At 27.8% G+C, this 17966-nt stretch overlaps 1 protein-coding gene across 5 annotated transcripts in view; it reads right to left on the bottom strand.

Moving 5' to 3' along the window:
- Positions 1-7132: 7132 nt before the first annotated feature.
- The window catches only part of LOC142334331 (furin-like protease 1), a 427570-nt gene continuing 416736 nt past the window's right edge, over positions 7133-17966 (bottom strand). For 3 of the 5 annotated variants that reach the window (XM_075382285.1, XM_075382284.1, XM_075382286.1), the window contains one exon: positions 7133-11292. In XM_075382285.1, the coding sequence (XP_075238400.1) occupies positions 10850-11292 (443 nt within the window). In that variant the 3' untranslated portion in view covers positions 7133-10849. Of the gene's footprint in view, positions 11293-14418; positions 14546-17966 lie in introns of all 5 variants that reach the window. The other 2 variants (XR_012758822.1, XR_012758823.1) reach the window with 2 other exon arrangements.

Raw genomic sequence — 17966 nt, 5'->3', positions numbered from 1 at the left:
ATGTTATTTTTAATCTTTCATTATTATGTAATTTTATTTAAAAGGTTAACTAAGCTATTAAATATAAATTTCTGATTTTAATTGAATGATTAATTTTGAGACTCCTTTACTCATGTTTACACTAAATCTGATCTATCTGACAGTAGAGTATTCCAATTAGATTTTAAAGAGAGCAATCTTAGGATATAAACTTATCAAGTAGCATAGTCTTAGTACATTGTTTCGCAAATCCCACCATTTGTAAATTCATTTTGTTTTAAATAAATTCTTTAAAAATTAGTATTTTATTTTTGTAATTTTTTTTATGTAGTAAAGAAGCTTACAGTCTTTAAAGCCCAAGCTGCACTTTTTACATTATTTAACATCAAGTTAAATACATCATCTTTGACCAGCGCTCTTATTTAAGGACCAACAAATATTCCTTCTCTTACATTCAGAAATTTCTGCGTGTTATACAAAAATCCAAGACTATCCTTCTTCACTGCATTTATAAAATTTTTCATAGTCCTAGCATGATAAGTAGAGGGTGTAAAAAGATTTTTTTGGGTTCCTAATGGCTCATGAATAATATTTTTCCCATTTGGAGTTAAGTTGTCTCGTTTCTTCCACTCACTGGTAATATAATGTTTATCCCTAGCTCAGCTGTCCCATTTACAAAGAAAACACATGTACTTTTTTCTTTTTTTTTAACCTCCAGCTCCACCGTTAGGCATGCTTCAGAGGATGAGGTGAATGATTTGTAGAATGTGTGAAAATGACATGCCTGACTGGGATTCGAATCCAGGATCTTTGGATGAAAGGCCGCTACCATTCGCGCTATGGAGGCCAACTAAAAAACACATGTACTTAGTAACTGCATGCTTAACAAAATAGCTATAACTTTTAAATCACGACATATGTTCCAGCTATGTTTTTATAATTTATTTTTTCAGGAACATCTTTCATCACATTGTATATCTCTTTCAAATTAATAACATAAGTGATTGGTGTCGAAGGATATTTGTTATCATTGTGCAGTAGAATAGTAGAACCATTTTTAAACTATACTTGAACAAATCTATGAAAAGGCGCCAGTCCTCAGGTTTATTAACTTGTTGAAAGATCAGAAAGTTCTTTTTGTTGCTTTGAAAGCACAAAATTTTTGTATTTTTTTAAAAGTAAATTCCAACCTTGCAGTCTTGATCCTAACAGTTCAGCTTGATTTTTTGATAAATTTAAACCCCTAACCAAGTCATTTAATTCACCTTTTGATATAAGATGTGACTTATTGAAATATATTCAAGATCAAAATCATTGTTGATTCTTCATTGCTGTTTTCAAAACATATATTCACAGGTGGCTCAGGAACTGGAATAATTTCACTGTGAGGTACAGGCCTGATTGCAAATTGCAATAAAGGATATTTTACAGTATGTTTACACTTTTTAGAAATTCCAGACATACTTGTTAAACAAAAGTAACAAATGGTTACATGATCCTTTGATTCACGCCAGACCATAGGTACACCAAACGGCAAAGCCTTGCGTGTACCGTTCAGCCATTCTCTTAAAAATACATAACAATTAGTGCATATTATATGAGTTGCTCATGTCTTATCCTGATCACCAATTTTACACTCAAAGTACAAATGATAATGCTTTTTTAATTAAAGATGTAATATTTTTTTATATTTGATTTACAGTAAACTCACAACATACATAACAAAATGCATCCACATCATTTACACAATTTCGAGACATTATTACACTGCACTGTTAACAAACTTAAGACTGAACAAAATTAATTCATTCCTAAATCCAATGCATAATACCAACAACAGCTGTGTTTTCAGCTAGATGTTTTCACCTGTATGGACATGATTAATCTTGTCCATGAAGACTCACACATCAGTATTAGATATGATTTCATAATATGTGATTATGATATGATTTAATTCTCTCTCTAGTATTGTTTATTTATAGTTTACAAATCATGTTAACGAAGTTATAAACAATAAAAAATTAGCTAACAAAATACAGTATAGAAACTATGCACTGAAAAATGAAAAAAAATCCTTTAATTAAAATTTTGGAAAAAGTGTTGTCATCACATCTTAAAGATAGAAGAAGTATTATGAGGTGGTCAGGGCTATGGATATTGATCTGAAATTATGATAATTTCAAATGAAGTAGGAAGAATCTTAGTCAGCTAAGAGTGAACTTAAGCAATCAGATGGGATTGTACCATAATAATAAATTATTAATATATTTAACTTTTTAAATTGTCACATCTTATATGTAGTCTAAATACTTTGTATAAATAATAAAAATAAAATATTTAAAACAAAATAAAAATGAATAACTAATTTAAAGAGATAAAATATATGTTACAAAAATGAAACAGATAAAATTAAAAATGTTTATAAAATTAAAAGTTGTGTTTCATCCTATTTTGGCAGTGCATAAGTATAGTTCCTTTCTTCTTAGTTAGTATCTTCTTGACACTACAATTAGCACTGAAAACAAATTGTGGATTAACTGATAACTGACAAGTTGCTGTTAATCAGCTTCAGAAGGTTCTATCAAAGGAAAAGTTCAGCATCTTTGAAACAAGTCATTTAATAATATAGTTTGTCAAATTATGTCATTGTGGTGTGTAAATATATTTTTTTTCTCTAATAAGTCTCTGCTATATTTTATGTATGGTGTGGTTTTTTCATAATACATTTTTATGTTAATGTATTTGCTGATAATATAATCCGTATGTTAGGCAAATTTATTGGGAAGTAGACTTTTAATTTACACATGATTTCTGCACTCGAAGGGCGTTGCCTTTCACTCCTTTCAACTCCCGAAGGACATAGAGCTGAAAGTTGTCATACGAGGAATCCCCTATGGGGCTACCCCGGAGGAAGTACGTGAAAGTAATGGGGCATATAAAATTTTTGGTCTCCATATTTTTTTTAAGACTTAAATATTGGGAGTAAATTAATTATAACATTTAGAATACTATGCAAGTTTTATATTTGTTTTGCAAAATAGAAAATTATTTTATGTATCACTGTAAATGACAGTTGTTGTGGCACTTTATATTCTTGTACAATTTTGCTAAAAGATGCTATTTGTTTTAATTTATTTAACTCTATGAATTTTAAAGTTTGGGTGTAGTTTTAGATAGGTGTGAGGATGGATTGTGTTTATTTTGTATCATAGGTTGACTATATTTCAATATCTAAACTTTGGATGGCTTTGTGTGGTAATTCTCTGTATTTTGTTGGTGTATGAATCATGGGTGATGGTGACTTTCTTAACAGTTGATTTACTTTTTGTTGAGTATGATTATTTTTCCAAGATGCCTCAAGTGAGATATTTTGGAAACAGATGTGTAGGTTTTGAGAAAGCATGCAACACACCTAAAGTAAATGTTGTGAGTGGTTTAATGAAAAATCATATAATGTGGCCTGTTAGCTTTCCTGAAAAGATTATTAATAGAAATTATCTAATTATGTTAAATGTATAATTTTTTATTTATTTACAGTAGCATACAAAAATTAATCCGAACACAGATGTTATTTAATAAAAATCTGATGTGAACATCACATGACTTCCTTGTACACCTGTTAAATTACTTATACACATTTTTGCTGCACTTTTATTAAACTTATTTCATTTGAAAGTGAGAATCGATCCTCCAATTCTTTAATAAAGTGGGCAATTACACAATTGCTGAAATATTAGTTTTTATTATCATCAAATATTTACACAATTATTAATTCAACAATCTTACATGAAATATTAGGATAGGGTAAAATCCATTTATTACTCATATTACTAGATCAGTATTACTCGTATGTTTGTGAATTACTGATTAACAAAAGTTTCCGATTTCTGATGTGTCGTTTAATTAAAAGTTAATAATAATTAAACTATTCCGTTTAATGAACTCCTGTTCACTAGTTACAAATGTTAATTTTGACCTTATGGTATAAAATATTCAGTTTTTATTATTGGATTATTTGGTGAATAATCAAAAATGAAAAACAAATGATCATACAGGAAAAAGAAAGATAACATGAAGAAATATATTTCAGAAAATAACAAGAAGATGAATATGAAGAGGAAGAAAATGTTAAAACCAAAGAAAGAATATAAATATTAAGAGAAGATAATAAATATAAAGAGGAATAAAACGTTAAGACCAAGGAAATAATAAAATGATTAGGAGAGGAGGATGAATACTAAGAGAGATAATTTGAAAACTAGAAAACATGTACACAAATTAAGATTGGAAGAATTATACCAAACCAAAGAGCGATTAAAGGATTGGCAACAAAAAACAAATAAATGAAAGGATGTTCAAGTCAGACTTAGGGAGAATATTGTACAACAATATCAGAGGAGTAATGAACTAAAAAATAAAAAGTTTTTGCTGTTTATTAAAGATCGGACTTGTATGTCTCAGTGTATATGTTCTCATGAGGGTCTATTTTTCAGTCACTCTGTAGTTAACTTTAATGTAAATAAAATTAAACAGAAATTCCAGAATAATTAAATAATATTAAACTAGAAAATCCAAAAATAATATGATTCTAACTTATAATTTTCAATTAATATTAAATAATCATATGTTTCACCAAATATATTACATATATACATATGTAATAATGCCTATTAAATTACGTACACACATTTTTAACAGTACATAAATTATTATTTATTGTAAAAATTTTTTTTACAATCACTAATAATAATTATTAATAAATCAATATATTTAAATTAAAAAAAAGGCTAAAAAAAAGGAGATTAAGTTTAATTTGAACCGATATGCCTTCCCTTGTAAATTCAAATATTTCATTAATTAAGATTTTATTTGACTATAACTAACCAATAAAAATAAGTACCACCATATATCGTTGAAAAGCTCTCAATGAAGGTTTATTACTGCAATTAAGAAAAAGTCCAAAATCCAATTTTTTTTGTATTTTGTACTGTTTTGGACACTTTTGGTTCAGTTGATTGTAATCAAAATGGGATGTGCACTACTAGATGCTACATCAGTCCTAAATCCAAAATTTCAACATCCTACGGCTAATTGTATTTGCGTTATGCAAAATACATACATACATACGTACAAACATCATGCTGAAACTAGTCAAAATGAATTCAGGGATGTTCAAATGGATATTTCCATTAAAAACTGAAAACCAAAATTTTTCGCGATCACAATACTTCCTTTACTTCATACAATGAAGTAAAAAGTGACTTTATTTAGAAAAAAAATCATACCTATAAGTTTGTGAAAATCTAGTAATTAGTATGTGCTCCTTTATTCTTAATCACTTCACACACATGAATTGGCATAATTTGGCACATAATTCAACAAGTGTACTACACATTTTCTTTTTATTTCTTCATTATGAAACCATACCAATATTATTGCTTTATTGAGGTCAATTTTCATGATGCAATTCATTTTTGAGAGTTGTTTTTTGATTATTACCCAAAAAATTTCTATGGCTTTAAAATGTTGCCTGGCCACAGCAGCATGTTAATGTTTCATTGTTCAAAAACTTTTTTTTCTGCTTTTTTGGCAGAATGGCATGGTGCCAAATCTTGTTAGAACACTTCATTGCCTTATGGGAATTACACTTTCCTTCAGAATCTTGTATAGTCATCACTTTTCAACATGCCATCTACTGGTAATAATGAACAAGGGCTTTCAAATTTGAAACAACCCTGAATCTTTTTTTTTTTGGAATGTTTAACTGATTGTTGAATATGAGTCGGTGGTGTATTTTCATCTAGTGCGTTTCTAAAATATGGATCCCCTTTGCCTCTGAACTTAAAAAGTGTGACTCATCAGGAAAGCCCACAAAAGCCTTTTGTAGTACATAGCTAGTTTTAAAAGCTGCTTTTTAACTGGTTGACGAACTTTACATCCAGTTGCAAGAAATCAGCATCTAAGAGTTGTCATATGACAATCTGTTCCACTAGCTGCTAATTTTCCATTTAAGTCCGCAGCAGATAATTTTGGATCAAGTTTACTTTTTCTCATTAATAACCAATCCTATATGGAGTAGTTTTTCTTTTACACCTTCCCTTTGAGGTGAAAAGTAACCAGTTTCTTTAAATTGTTTTAAAATAGCATTCACTGTCCCTAATCCAACACTACACTCAGAAGCTGTTTGTTGTATCATACTGGTGTGGACAAAAAGAAACAATTTTTGAACGCTTTCTTGGAGTTATGTCCATTATTATATATTCAAGACAGAATAAAAAATAAAAAAATATGATTTTGTAATAAAAAATGAAACAAAATTTCTCAAAACACTGTTTAAAACATGAAAATTGCTAAATAGCCAAAGAACACAATAACTTAAGCAATATAACTTGAAATTATATAAAAGTAATTAAATTTACTACTACCTTATTACAATATGACATGATGTTAACAACATGGAAAATTGGGAAGTTAAACAAATAAAGAAAAGTAAATAAGTGTAAACTTTATGCATTTGATATGTTTTATTGCACGAGATATTGAAAACTGTTTCTTGATAGAAATATTAAAAAGAGTAGTTAGAGAATAGAGAAGTTTGTGACAGAATCTTGTAAGCAGAAGGATAAGATGATCAGTCATGTAATAAGGGAACCAGGATTCGGTATGGCAGGAAGTATAGAAGGTAAAAATAGTAAAAGATGACAAAGATTAGAATATCTGAAACTGATAATTAAAAACATAGAATGCAAGAGATATGAAGTTAAGAGGATTACAGCAAAATAAAAAGAAAAATACAGCAAAATTTAGAAATTTATAAAACCGGTCAAAATTAATAAATGCAAAAAAAATTAATTTTTAACTGAAGAATCTGCTTCCAAATCTATAAAATTATGAAGAAGATATGAAGAAAGATAATTAAGAAATTAATGAATGGATAACCAAAGACACCTGTTGTGTTATCCATTTTAAATGACCTCATTAAGTGATTGCTGGTCGAGGCAAATAGTTAATGAAGGTAATAAGAATAGCTTGTTTTTCAGAAAAAATGACTTTAATAATAAACATACAGAAACAATTTGCCTAGAACAAACTGGCAGTTTAATTTAGAAGTCTGAAGAAAAAATATGAGGTTTGGAACAAAAAACATTCAACATACTAAAATAAATTTGTTTTAATTTTATTACATTATTTCTTACTGAGTATACACATATTTATATTATTCTAATCTGTATAAATTATCACTCTTTTAGCAATGGGATTTAATTTTACCTTAAGTCACTTTTTTGTATATTCTTTACTGATAGGTATCAAAACTGCCCAGTTTTTATATAATCAGTCTAAAATCAATATCTGAAACATTATTTCAGCTGAACTTCTGATCTTACTGCCTACAATATCCACACAGATACAGCAGTATAAATTTTGTATAATAGTCTGAAATCAGTTGACATACTGCATAATGTAAAACATAAATTGAAAAAAAATATTTTTACGTCACTGCTGTTAGATAAAAAAAAAAAATTGAATGTGTTTGTAATGTTAACTGAATATTGTAAATAAACGTTAGTATTCAGAATGGTAGATGAAGATTGAAACATTGTTGTTAAGAATATGTACAACTAACTTAAGCTTTACAGCAGTACCAAATGAAAAACTACATTTATGTAAACTACATATAGATGAATGAAACTGTATTTACTAACTATGCATAAGTTTAAATTTTACAATATGAACAATTTATTTCTGTATAGTTGTTTTATTTTTCTAGTTAATAAGTTAGGTACAAAATCTGTTACCATATTTCAGATTTATTTTTGCAGTGGTCAACTTTAAGAACACAACTGATTGTGGTGTAATTGACAAACAAAATACATAAGGGTATTAGCATGTGTTAAAAGTAAACATTATAAAAAAAGGATCATATTTAAAACATTCTTCTTAAGTTCAAAAACAAAACTAAATCATATTAGGCTTTCCACCCTAACTAAACATTATTCTATTATAAGCAGTCATTTCAGGGAGATGGTTTTGTGAGAGCTTTCACTGTATTACACTTAGATCAAAGTTTACTCATACACAACAGTATAAACAAGTGTTTCATTAAAGTTGAGAAATCACTTATTAGAATTAACACTGTTAATAAGCTGTAAATCTTAATGTGAAGGTAAATGGTAGTGATAAATTTCCTAACTCAACATTTTCTTATGAAAATAATTGTAAATCTTACTGTTTTGTTTTAACTACAAGATAATTAAATCTTCAAACAAATATATTCAGCATTTATCCGATTTCCACTAAATACAACTAATTTATAATGCCACATAATGTATGATAAAACTTTTTAATGTTGATTTATGTGAAAAAAAATAATAAATAAAAATAGTTTTAAGTGTGCTAGTTAATTACAAGGTAAACCTTATAATCTATACTAAATGTTTCTCTTTCTAGATTATTTTTGTTTCTAATTAATATTATTTTATAGTGTGTTTAAGAGAATTGTAAATAATTATTACAATAAAATTCAGATTACAAATTATGTTTTATATTTCTTTATTTACTACAATGTCAACTTAAAATGCTTCCAAACATTGGTAATAATACTTTATCCCCAAAAAATCCATTTTTTGCTACAGTATATCAGGCCTTAAAACTCTGATTCAACATTTTAAAAATTATAGACTCTAGTTCGACAGTAATGTGCAGTTCCAGTTAATCTGTTCTTCTAGTATTTAACTATTTGAATGGTGACCTTTCAGTTTAGATAAATATGGTACACAATTTACATAAATGTTTGCAGTAAGTTAAAGATAATACTTTATGTAATTAAAAATGTTTATTTTGTTAAAATAAAAAGCTACTCAAAATAAATATGCGCATGCATAACAAATATTCAATAATTTTAAACAAGTTCAATGTAAATTTTTTCTTATCTGATAGTTTTGTCCATAATCTTTGGCACAAAAAATAAATTATTATTTTTCATGAGAAATGAAACAGTTTTATTTTAATTTAACAATCAGAGACTAGTCATTGAATAAGGCAGTAAGAATGGAAAAAAAAGAATTGGAACAAGTTTATAAATATGTTTTCTTTAAAATAAATTCAATTTATTTTAAACTGTTTACGTCAAAACTGGCTGCTTTAATGTCAAACCAACTTAAAAGAAATTGATACTGCATTATTCACATAAACTACAGTGGTAATTGTTACTTAAGAGCTGGCTCCATGCCAGGCGGGGTACCATCAACCCCATGAGGGTTTCCAAGAGCATAAGAGAAATTAACATCCAAAATTTTAATCTCTGGACCGTAAGATATTTTAATATTCTCTTCAGTTTCTTAATCATTACAAATAAAAATATTTTTAAAAAATGTGATGGTCTCATGATCAAAATGTAGTGGCTGAACAAAAATAAATGTGGTCCCACATAAAAGTAACAATATAACTGTGAGACTGAACAAAGTTTCACACTAAGGATTAATTGAATTTTTCTATTTAAGGTATTTATAAATTAATTGTAGCTTTTTTATCACAGAATTTAATCACCTGGCATTTCATTTTATCACCTGGAATGTATATACTATGGATATGCACTCTCAAACTAGAATCCAAATCTAGAATTTTCTAGATTTGGCCTGGAATCTTTCATCAGAACCTTAAGACTTTTTTTTAGTTAACTAAATCTTTTTCACTTTTATACTGTAGATCACAAGTAGCTTAGGTAATTATAAAAGGACAAAGTTTATCTGATACTTTTTTCAACATGTTTAACTATCAGTCTGTGTTTTAAACTTGTCTATGCATGTTTACCTACAATGAAAAAGTTTTAATAACATGAATTACTTGTATAAAACTGTCAGTGGAACAACTTTGATCAAAGTTTAAAGTTAAGTTGCATTTAAGTGCTTTTTCATCAGATGAGAGTTTACTTTACTAGCTCTGGTGGTTAGTGGCCACGGCCAATGGATTTTACAACCTTGCACCTGAGTTATTAAAACTGAACTATTAAAATTCTTCTCATTGTTCAAAGTAAACACTAGGAAAGATGCTAAGAAAATATGAAATAATTCTTCAAGCAGTTGGTTGGATATGAGTGGTAAGACTTTCTGTTAATACATTATGTTATCAATTAATGTTTGGAGGGAAAAAATTCAAACTTATACATTGTGCCTTCCTACTTATAACTTATTTTTTAACAGCCAGTAATATAACTAACTCTGAAATGATTAAGTATTACTCTTCTTTACCACATCATCATACATATTACCTGTATTTACAATGTTCAGCTACATATGTCATTATTTGTTGGACAACTGTCCATCATAGGGCAAAAGATAATGGCACTTATTACCAACCTTCATAAATTTGTATTTTACAATATTCTGGTGTCCTAATAAATGAATAATTCTCCATAGCCAACATAATTCAAACAACTGAGTTACTTCACTCGTTACTAAAACTAGGATATTTAGTTTCTTACACTTTTCCTTTTACTTTTATAAATCACAAGTAGCTTAGGATGTTTACAAAAGGACACAGGTTATCTGAATTTTTTTCCAGCATATTTTACTATCAGTCAGTGAATTTAATCTTGCATATGCATGTTTACCTATAATGAAGTTATATCACTGTTATAAAACTTTATAAAACATTGAATTCAAAAATAAAATAACTTTGGTAACTTGCACAAAAACCTAATAATAAGAGAGATATTTCATTCAATAAAACAAATTGAATTACATTATATAATTACAGTCAATATCCTGCTAAAAATAATCACAGAGTTTTATTACTTTAATTAAGTACAATAGCATTCATTTTTTCAGATATGATAAAAAAGTTTAATAACATAAATTACAATTGTCACTGGTTAACAATCATCAGAATCACTTTGATCAAAGTTTAAAGTTAAGTTGTATTTAAGTGCTTTCTCATCAGATGGTAGTTTACTTTTACTAGCTCTGCTACTTAGTCGCCTAGTCGAGAGGATTCTACAACCTTGTGCCTGAGCTATTAAACAAATACCAACACTAATTAATAATGATATGTTTATCACGAGTCCTATACAAGCTCTGTAGTACCAGGTTGTGAAATCAATAGATGGCAATAATGACTGTGGACAACAGAAAGATTCAATTCCTGTATTAATAAGTATTGAGTCTTTATGGCAAGTAACACATTCATAATCATTTGGACCAGAGCATGTCTTGCACATATAATAACACTGTAGACAATGCCCAGAAGAAGAGTAAGTACCATCTGGGCAAACAGCCAAGCACTCCCCATTAAAAAGGTGAAGACCATTAGAACATTCTGCAAAAAAAAAAAATCATATTAGTTTAAAGATTAATAAAAGAAACTAAGTTTAGGACTAATAATAGTATTAGAAATTGATATGATAAAATTCTCAATTCAGATATTAGAATTGCCCTAACTTATCAAAATGTTGTATGGAAACTGGAGTCGATTATTTCCAAAAAAAATTATAAGAATCAGCCATATGAATAACACTACAGAGATTTGTGTATATAAATACCTTTTTAACAATATTGAACACAGTTCACCTACATTTTTTAGTATTATAGAAAAATAAGAATATTATTACAACAAATTACCCCAGCAATAGGAAGAAAATGATTTAATAGAAAATACTGATATGTATAACTAAACAATCATTGTTCTCTTCTATTCACAGAGTAATATTTCTTTTTTAAATTAAATAAAACTAAGTTAAAAAAATATCTTGGCATTTTTTCTGGAAGAATATGTGGTATTTGTCCAGTTATATTACTGTAATCAGACATGAAAATAAATGCAAACATTCAAAGATTCCTTGACATATTGCTGATGCTAAGTCCTTGTTTTACAAACAATTTTGAAGTTATAGATTAATATAGAGCTTGTGTCAATTATAAATGTGACAAGAAACCAAACTAAACAAGTGGGGAGTGTGCAATAATTGAACTGTTAAAAAAATGTTACAAATTACATTCATTATGTAAATATAAAAAATAAAGTAAAATAAAACTCTTTGAATTTGATGTAATGTTCTGCACTGCATTCCCATTCATCCTATCAGATAAATGAAGTTTATTTTAATTTCATAATTAAAAAATATAACTTTTATACTATGTAACTTATAGGTATATTATTTGATTTGGCTTACAATATATTAGGCCTACCAGTATTTTCAGTGTTAAGTTAGAAAAATCATTATATTTGTAATTTAAAATTTATTTAGCAAGTATTTTAACACAAATATATGCTGACAAAGTAGGTAAGTTGTAACATTACTACTTAAATGTTGAATTATAATATTCATTACACTAATACCTTAGGAACTTCTACTAAAAATATAATATACTTACTGTAATTATATGTGTAACACTTCCCAGTTAATTATCATAACAAATAATAAAAAAAACAATTTAAAACTAACTTGCTCATTCTAATAAGAAATAGAGTAAAAAAGTACCAGATAAATAAATACAGTAATTGAAACACAATATAAAACACATATAGTTACAGTGGCACAAGTTAACCCTAATGTAAATCAATAATCAAATAAAACTACATGGAAAACTCAAAGAAAGAAGAAACTAGATATCTACATATACATTAAAAAAAAACAAAAAAAAAAAACAGGAATATGAATTTGGGTGGTATATGGGTGCAATAGAAGCAAAGTGAACTGTATACTGTAGTGTAGTTTATTCACTATAAGAAGTGTTTATAAAAGAACTCCTTGGTTCCAAAAAATTGTAATGAAATAATGGAATTGGTTAAAAGCATCTGGTTTTCATACTTATGTTTATTATATTATTTGGGTTTTCATTGCAAACATTTGTTTCAGTTAGCACCTCTGTGTAACTTTCACTGCATATAATTGGCAGTCTCACTATCAGTCATGATGACACAACAACAGAAAGTTCAGTGCATGATTTGGTTTATCGAAATAAGATCAGTTATCACAGTTCAGTATAATTATCAACATGAATATGGCAGTCCCACACCTACAAATAAAACAATACTCCAGTGGTTTAATCAGTTTAAGGAAACAGGCAGTGACTTTTAAAGGGGAAGTCACCAGGCAGGTCATTCATATCTGAATAGAATGTGGAATGGATCAAAACATCTTGTACATGTAACTCGAAAAAATTATTAGCAAGGCACAGCTTAGAATTAGGAATACCTAAATCTACAGAGAATAAGGTGGTGCGTAAGAGGCTTAGACTAGGTGCAGATAGAACTTTTATATGAAATCAAACCCAATGACAATGTGAAAAATGTCACGTTTTAAGATGAGGTGACATTCCATATTAAACTTTGTGAAAAACTTTGTTTATTTGGAGAAAATCCATAATATCAACCACCCATGGGAGAGGATTGCTATGGCAGTATCCATTACATCCGACATGCTGGGAAGTATGTAGGAAGAGCTGGATTACTGTCTTGATGTGTGCAAGACCATAGTGGTGTATACATCGAAGTGTATTAAACACAAAAAACTTCAGAATTTACCCTTTCAGAATATATACTCATGTAAGTAATACTTTAAATATAATGCTATTTAAATAATACTTGAAACGGAGGAGTTCTTTTATAAAAACTCTGTATTAGAGCTCATTTCCCTGCATTCTATTACTTACAACTTTTAAGTGGTAAAATATGACAGTGACTAAGGATTATGCATGCAAACATACAAGCACATATAAAGAACTCATAAAGCAAATATATTTTATGAATGTATGGCAATTACATAAAAGTAACATGAACTAAGGTACTAAAGAGAAAAAAATGACTTCAAATTTATACTTCAGATCTTATAAAAAAATTAATATCCAGACTGATGGTATTCATATTTTAGAACATCATTACACCTTTAGAGAAATTAGAATATCAACTAAACTAAATAATAAATGTAGTTTCGGTAGAAAAAAACAGTAATTGATACTTTAAAATAAATGCTACAAACTAATTTACTTAAGACTTTTGGTAACTTTTAGATGAATATAAAAAATAAAATTCTGAATGTATGAATAATTCCAGAGATTAGTGCTATTCTACAGTCTCAGCCTTCAGTATATAACCTTCACAACAAAACAACCGGCAAGTATCAGCAATTAATTGAATATATTGAAGTATTATTTATTGAGTAATAAGTGGTTTTGAACAACCAACTTATTCTTGTTTGAAAGCCAGATTGTAAATTAACTTAAATGTAATCATCTTCAAAATAAAATACATTCAAATGTAAAAAAGCAGCAATGTTTAACTGACATAGACTTCAAGTCTGAATTTTTTTATAAGATCTCTGTTTTAATAAACATCCTAAATTAAGTTTATAGTGTTAATAAATATCAAGCATGAAGTAATAAGCTGATAGGTAGGTAGTAAAGATTTGGAAATTCATTAAGTTATTTTGGGGAGATAACTCACCCCTTAATGTAATGAGGGTGGAAGGGTGGATCAGCTTGGCCCTCATGTTGGTAAACAAGTCTCCAATGAAATCCCCCAGCAACCCGCTACCCGCCACCTGCATTTTCTACAACTTGCAATGAAATAGCTTTAGAAAATGTAAAAATTATAATAACCCAATTAAATGAACACAATCTTATATATATATGTATATATATAAACATGTTTGACATGCAATCAAAATTTACTCTACTATGAAGAATCATTAAAAAGCTACACAACTTGGTATACAAGATTACTCATGATCATTCTCAAACACAGCATCAGATGAACAAATGTAGAATTTCATGAACCAAAATCTGGAAAGTTTAGCTTAATACTAAAAAAATACAATAAGATAATAATGGCATAATTGTAGTTTTATATCAGAAAAAGCTTGTTATAATACTCTTTGCCATGCAATAATGGATTACATTAATGTATAGTAAACCAGCAACATGGGACTATTATTAAGATCAATTTGTTTCGATGATTCCATTTAGATGTTGTGTTATCAGCATAAATTGAATTTCAAATCTCACAACTCATGCATTTAAGATTTAAAAGTCCTTCAAAACAATTTCCCATCTTTTTCTGTTTGTAAAGAAAAGGTGGGAAGTTGTTTTGAAGATTGAAAAATTCTTCAAAACAATTTCCCTCCTACTTAAACTGACAAATTCTTATATCATCTGATTAGTGGAATAAACTAAATAATTAAAGATAAATGAACTGATAAATCAAAAATTTTACACATAATGAAAGAAAACTTACTGAATAAGTAAAACACACCCACATATACAATAAAACAATCATTTATAACAGGCAAATATTTTTGCATCAAAATTCAAATTTTGCCTATTGCAAATCTCTATTTTGATACATATATGAAAAGTAGAGAAAAGATTGTCGAAACCATTTATTCCCATCAACCATCTGGTAGCAAACAGCTATAACAAAGAATCGCGGCTCTAGCGAAGTAATTTAGATATATAAATTACTAATTATAGCTGAGAATTTTTAGAATATAATCATAATATTAAATGGAGAAATGTATATATTAGATATTTTTAATATTTGTAAATATAGTTGTGCTGGTTAGCATATCTTGGGACAGATGGTATTCCTTCTCATTGCAGTAAGCAACATTGTTATCATTATTTATGATTAAACATCTGAGCAATGTACATATTAAACCACAGTAACAATTTATCATTACAAATTACTGTCAGCTGCCAACATATTATTATTAATTAATAATTTATAAATCCATTTTTAAACATTTCATAATATTTCTAAATACTATTGTTAATATTTAACAACAGGCAACAAGGTGTACCAAGAAGAAAAATACATATTTTAGGAATGTTTTTACTGATCAGTATAAAGAAAAAATTTTATATACAGTAATTAAGATGAAAGCATTTTGTTTTTTAGTTACGACTGTAAATCGATTTTTCCATCATTTCTATAATGATTACAAATTATTGTTGCAATGCATTTCTGTGGATGAATAACTTTTGTGATTTTAAGTATAATCTGATTTGGAGAACTAAAAAAATTAGTTCCAATGCTGTATCTTGATTATTATCCAGCAGTGTTATTACTATTATACAATATACAACAGTCAAAAAAATTTTTTTTGTTAGAGTAAATAAATTTGTTAATTACTAAAAAGTAATTAATAAAAAATACTTGTAATACAAGTGCCAACAAATACTTGTTTTTACACTAAAAAGATACAGAGAATTTAATTTTGAGCAAATTTATGAAAATATAAATACGAACATATTAAGAAATTAATATTTATTGAAAACAGGACAAAGTTTTTAAACTGCAGCTAAATTCTGTACTAAAGTAATGGTGAAGGCTAAATATGTAATTTTTATGCTTTAGTCGCCTGGAAAAGGGGTTGAATGGTTTTGAATTAAAAAGTCTATTATTTATAAACTATTACATTTTTTTATAAAGGATATTTATTTATAGGGATTTTTCTTTGTGAACCATTCAACATCATCCAGGTGAATATCAGATTAAATTGGATTTTCTGATTAGAAAATTGAAAATATTGGGAATTTCACATTATTTTCTAGCAAATTTACTTTTACTAGAACTGGAATAAATAATTTAATGAATAATCATAAGTGATACCTCCTTATGTACACTCAACCTTCTGTACTGTAAGTCTTCAACCTAACATCTTCATCTTAAATCACCTTTTCTTTCATAATTCATAAGTGTTTTTTTTATTTTTATTTACTTTCCAAATGAGCTGCATAATGATATTTAGTTTTAATGCATCTAAACAGTATAGTAATAAATTTGAAGGCATATTAAGAACATGCATAGCTTGTCCAAGCCAAATCTGATGAACAGCATAGCTGTATATCTTGTTGCCTAATGAGTTTATAATACTATTTTATTAAAGACAGTATGTATATGGTATGACTACTGTTTATTCCAATCAAGAAACAAAGTCTTGTCTTTTATTAGTTACTTTTTTAATCCTGAGTTCATATATTATAAAATTAATAATTTATTTCTCTAATAGAAACGGAAATAAATATGTTATGAAATATTATGCAGACTAATCAGCTGTTACTGATTAGTGTTTAGGCCAAAGTACATTTATTTATGATTTTACAACTGTACATAATATCCAAGACAAACAAGCACAAGACTGATGTCTACTGTTCATGCTATGCTCTTCGCCCTTTGTTCTGGGAGTGACAAACAGCCATACACTAGCCTAAGCAATGAGTCATACATAAGAAAGATTTTTTTATTCAGGTTTGTGTAAATAATAACTGAACGATGTGTTATTCTAAAGATTAAACTAATCATGTATTTATATAAACCATTCCTGATTCATTCAAAGACTGACTTGTTTTTGTAAATAATTCCATTCTAATTTATATTGTGTTTGCAGCTATATATATATATATTTTATATTATAAATTAAATTATTTTACAAACAATAACATGAATCATATGATTTTTGGGGAGGCAGTCATATTAAGACTCAGGTTTCTCTTTAAAATTTAAATCTCTTTAAATAAATTCTCACTTTTTTTTATTTGTTATAAATTCTCATGTTTTTTTGTTACTCTTATTTAATGAATTTTTCTAATGTGGTTAGTCAGCCTAGTACCAGCCATCAGAGATTTAACATGTATAAAAACTCATCCAGTTAATTGTATGTGTCCGAAAAATAAGGTTATTGTCCAATTAAAGCATGCTTTGAGTTTCAATTCTTGAAAGTAGTTGAGTCTAAAGTGAAATTTTAAAAGTAATCTACTTGTGTTAAATTAGTAAATTTTTATCAGCTGTATTCTTATGGTAGCGGATTGATTCTATTATTTTGCACATTATGTCTAATTTACATAGAAAAGACATTCACCGCCAAGGGAAAGAAATTATACACAATGTTTTTAATTACATGACAGTAGAAGCTGCAATTGGAATGTTTACTAGTGACACCAAAAAAGTTGTAGAACGTGTTGCATGTGCCACAGGAGTCTCAAAAAGAACAG

Source organism: Lycorma delicatula, chromosome 1 (genome assembly GCF_047948215.1).
Source record: "Lycorma delicatula isolate Av1 chromosome 1, ASM4794821v1, whole genome shotgun sequence".
NCBI classification, from domain to species: Eukaryota; Metazoa; Arthropoda; class Insecta; order Hemiptera; family Fulgoridae; genus Lycorma; species Lycorma delicatula.
Note: the sequence above shows the minus strand (reverse complement) of the source record. Positions and strands in the feature narration are given on the sequence as shown.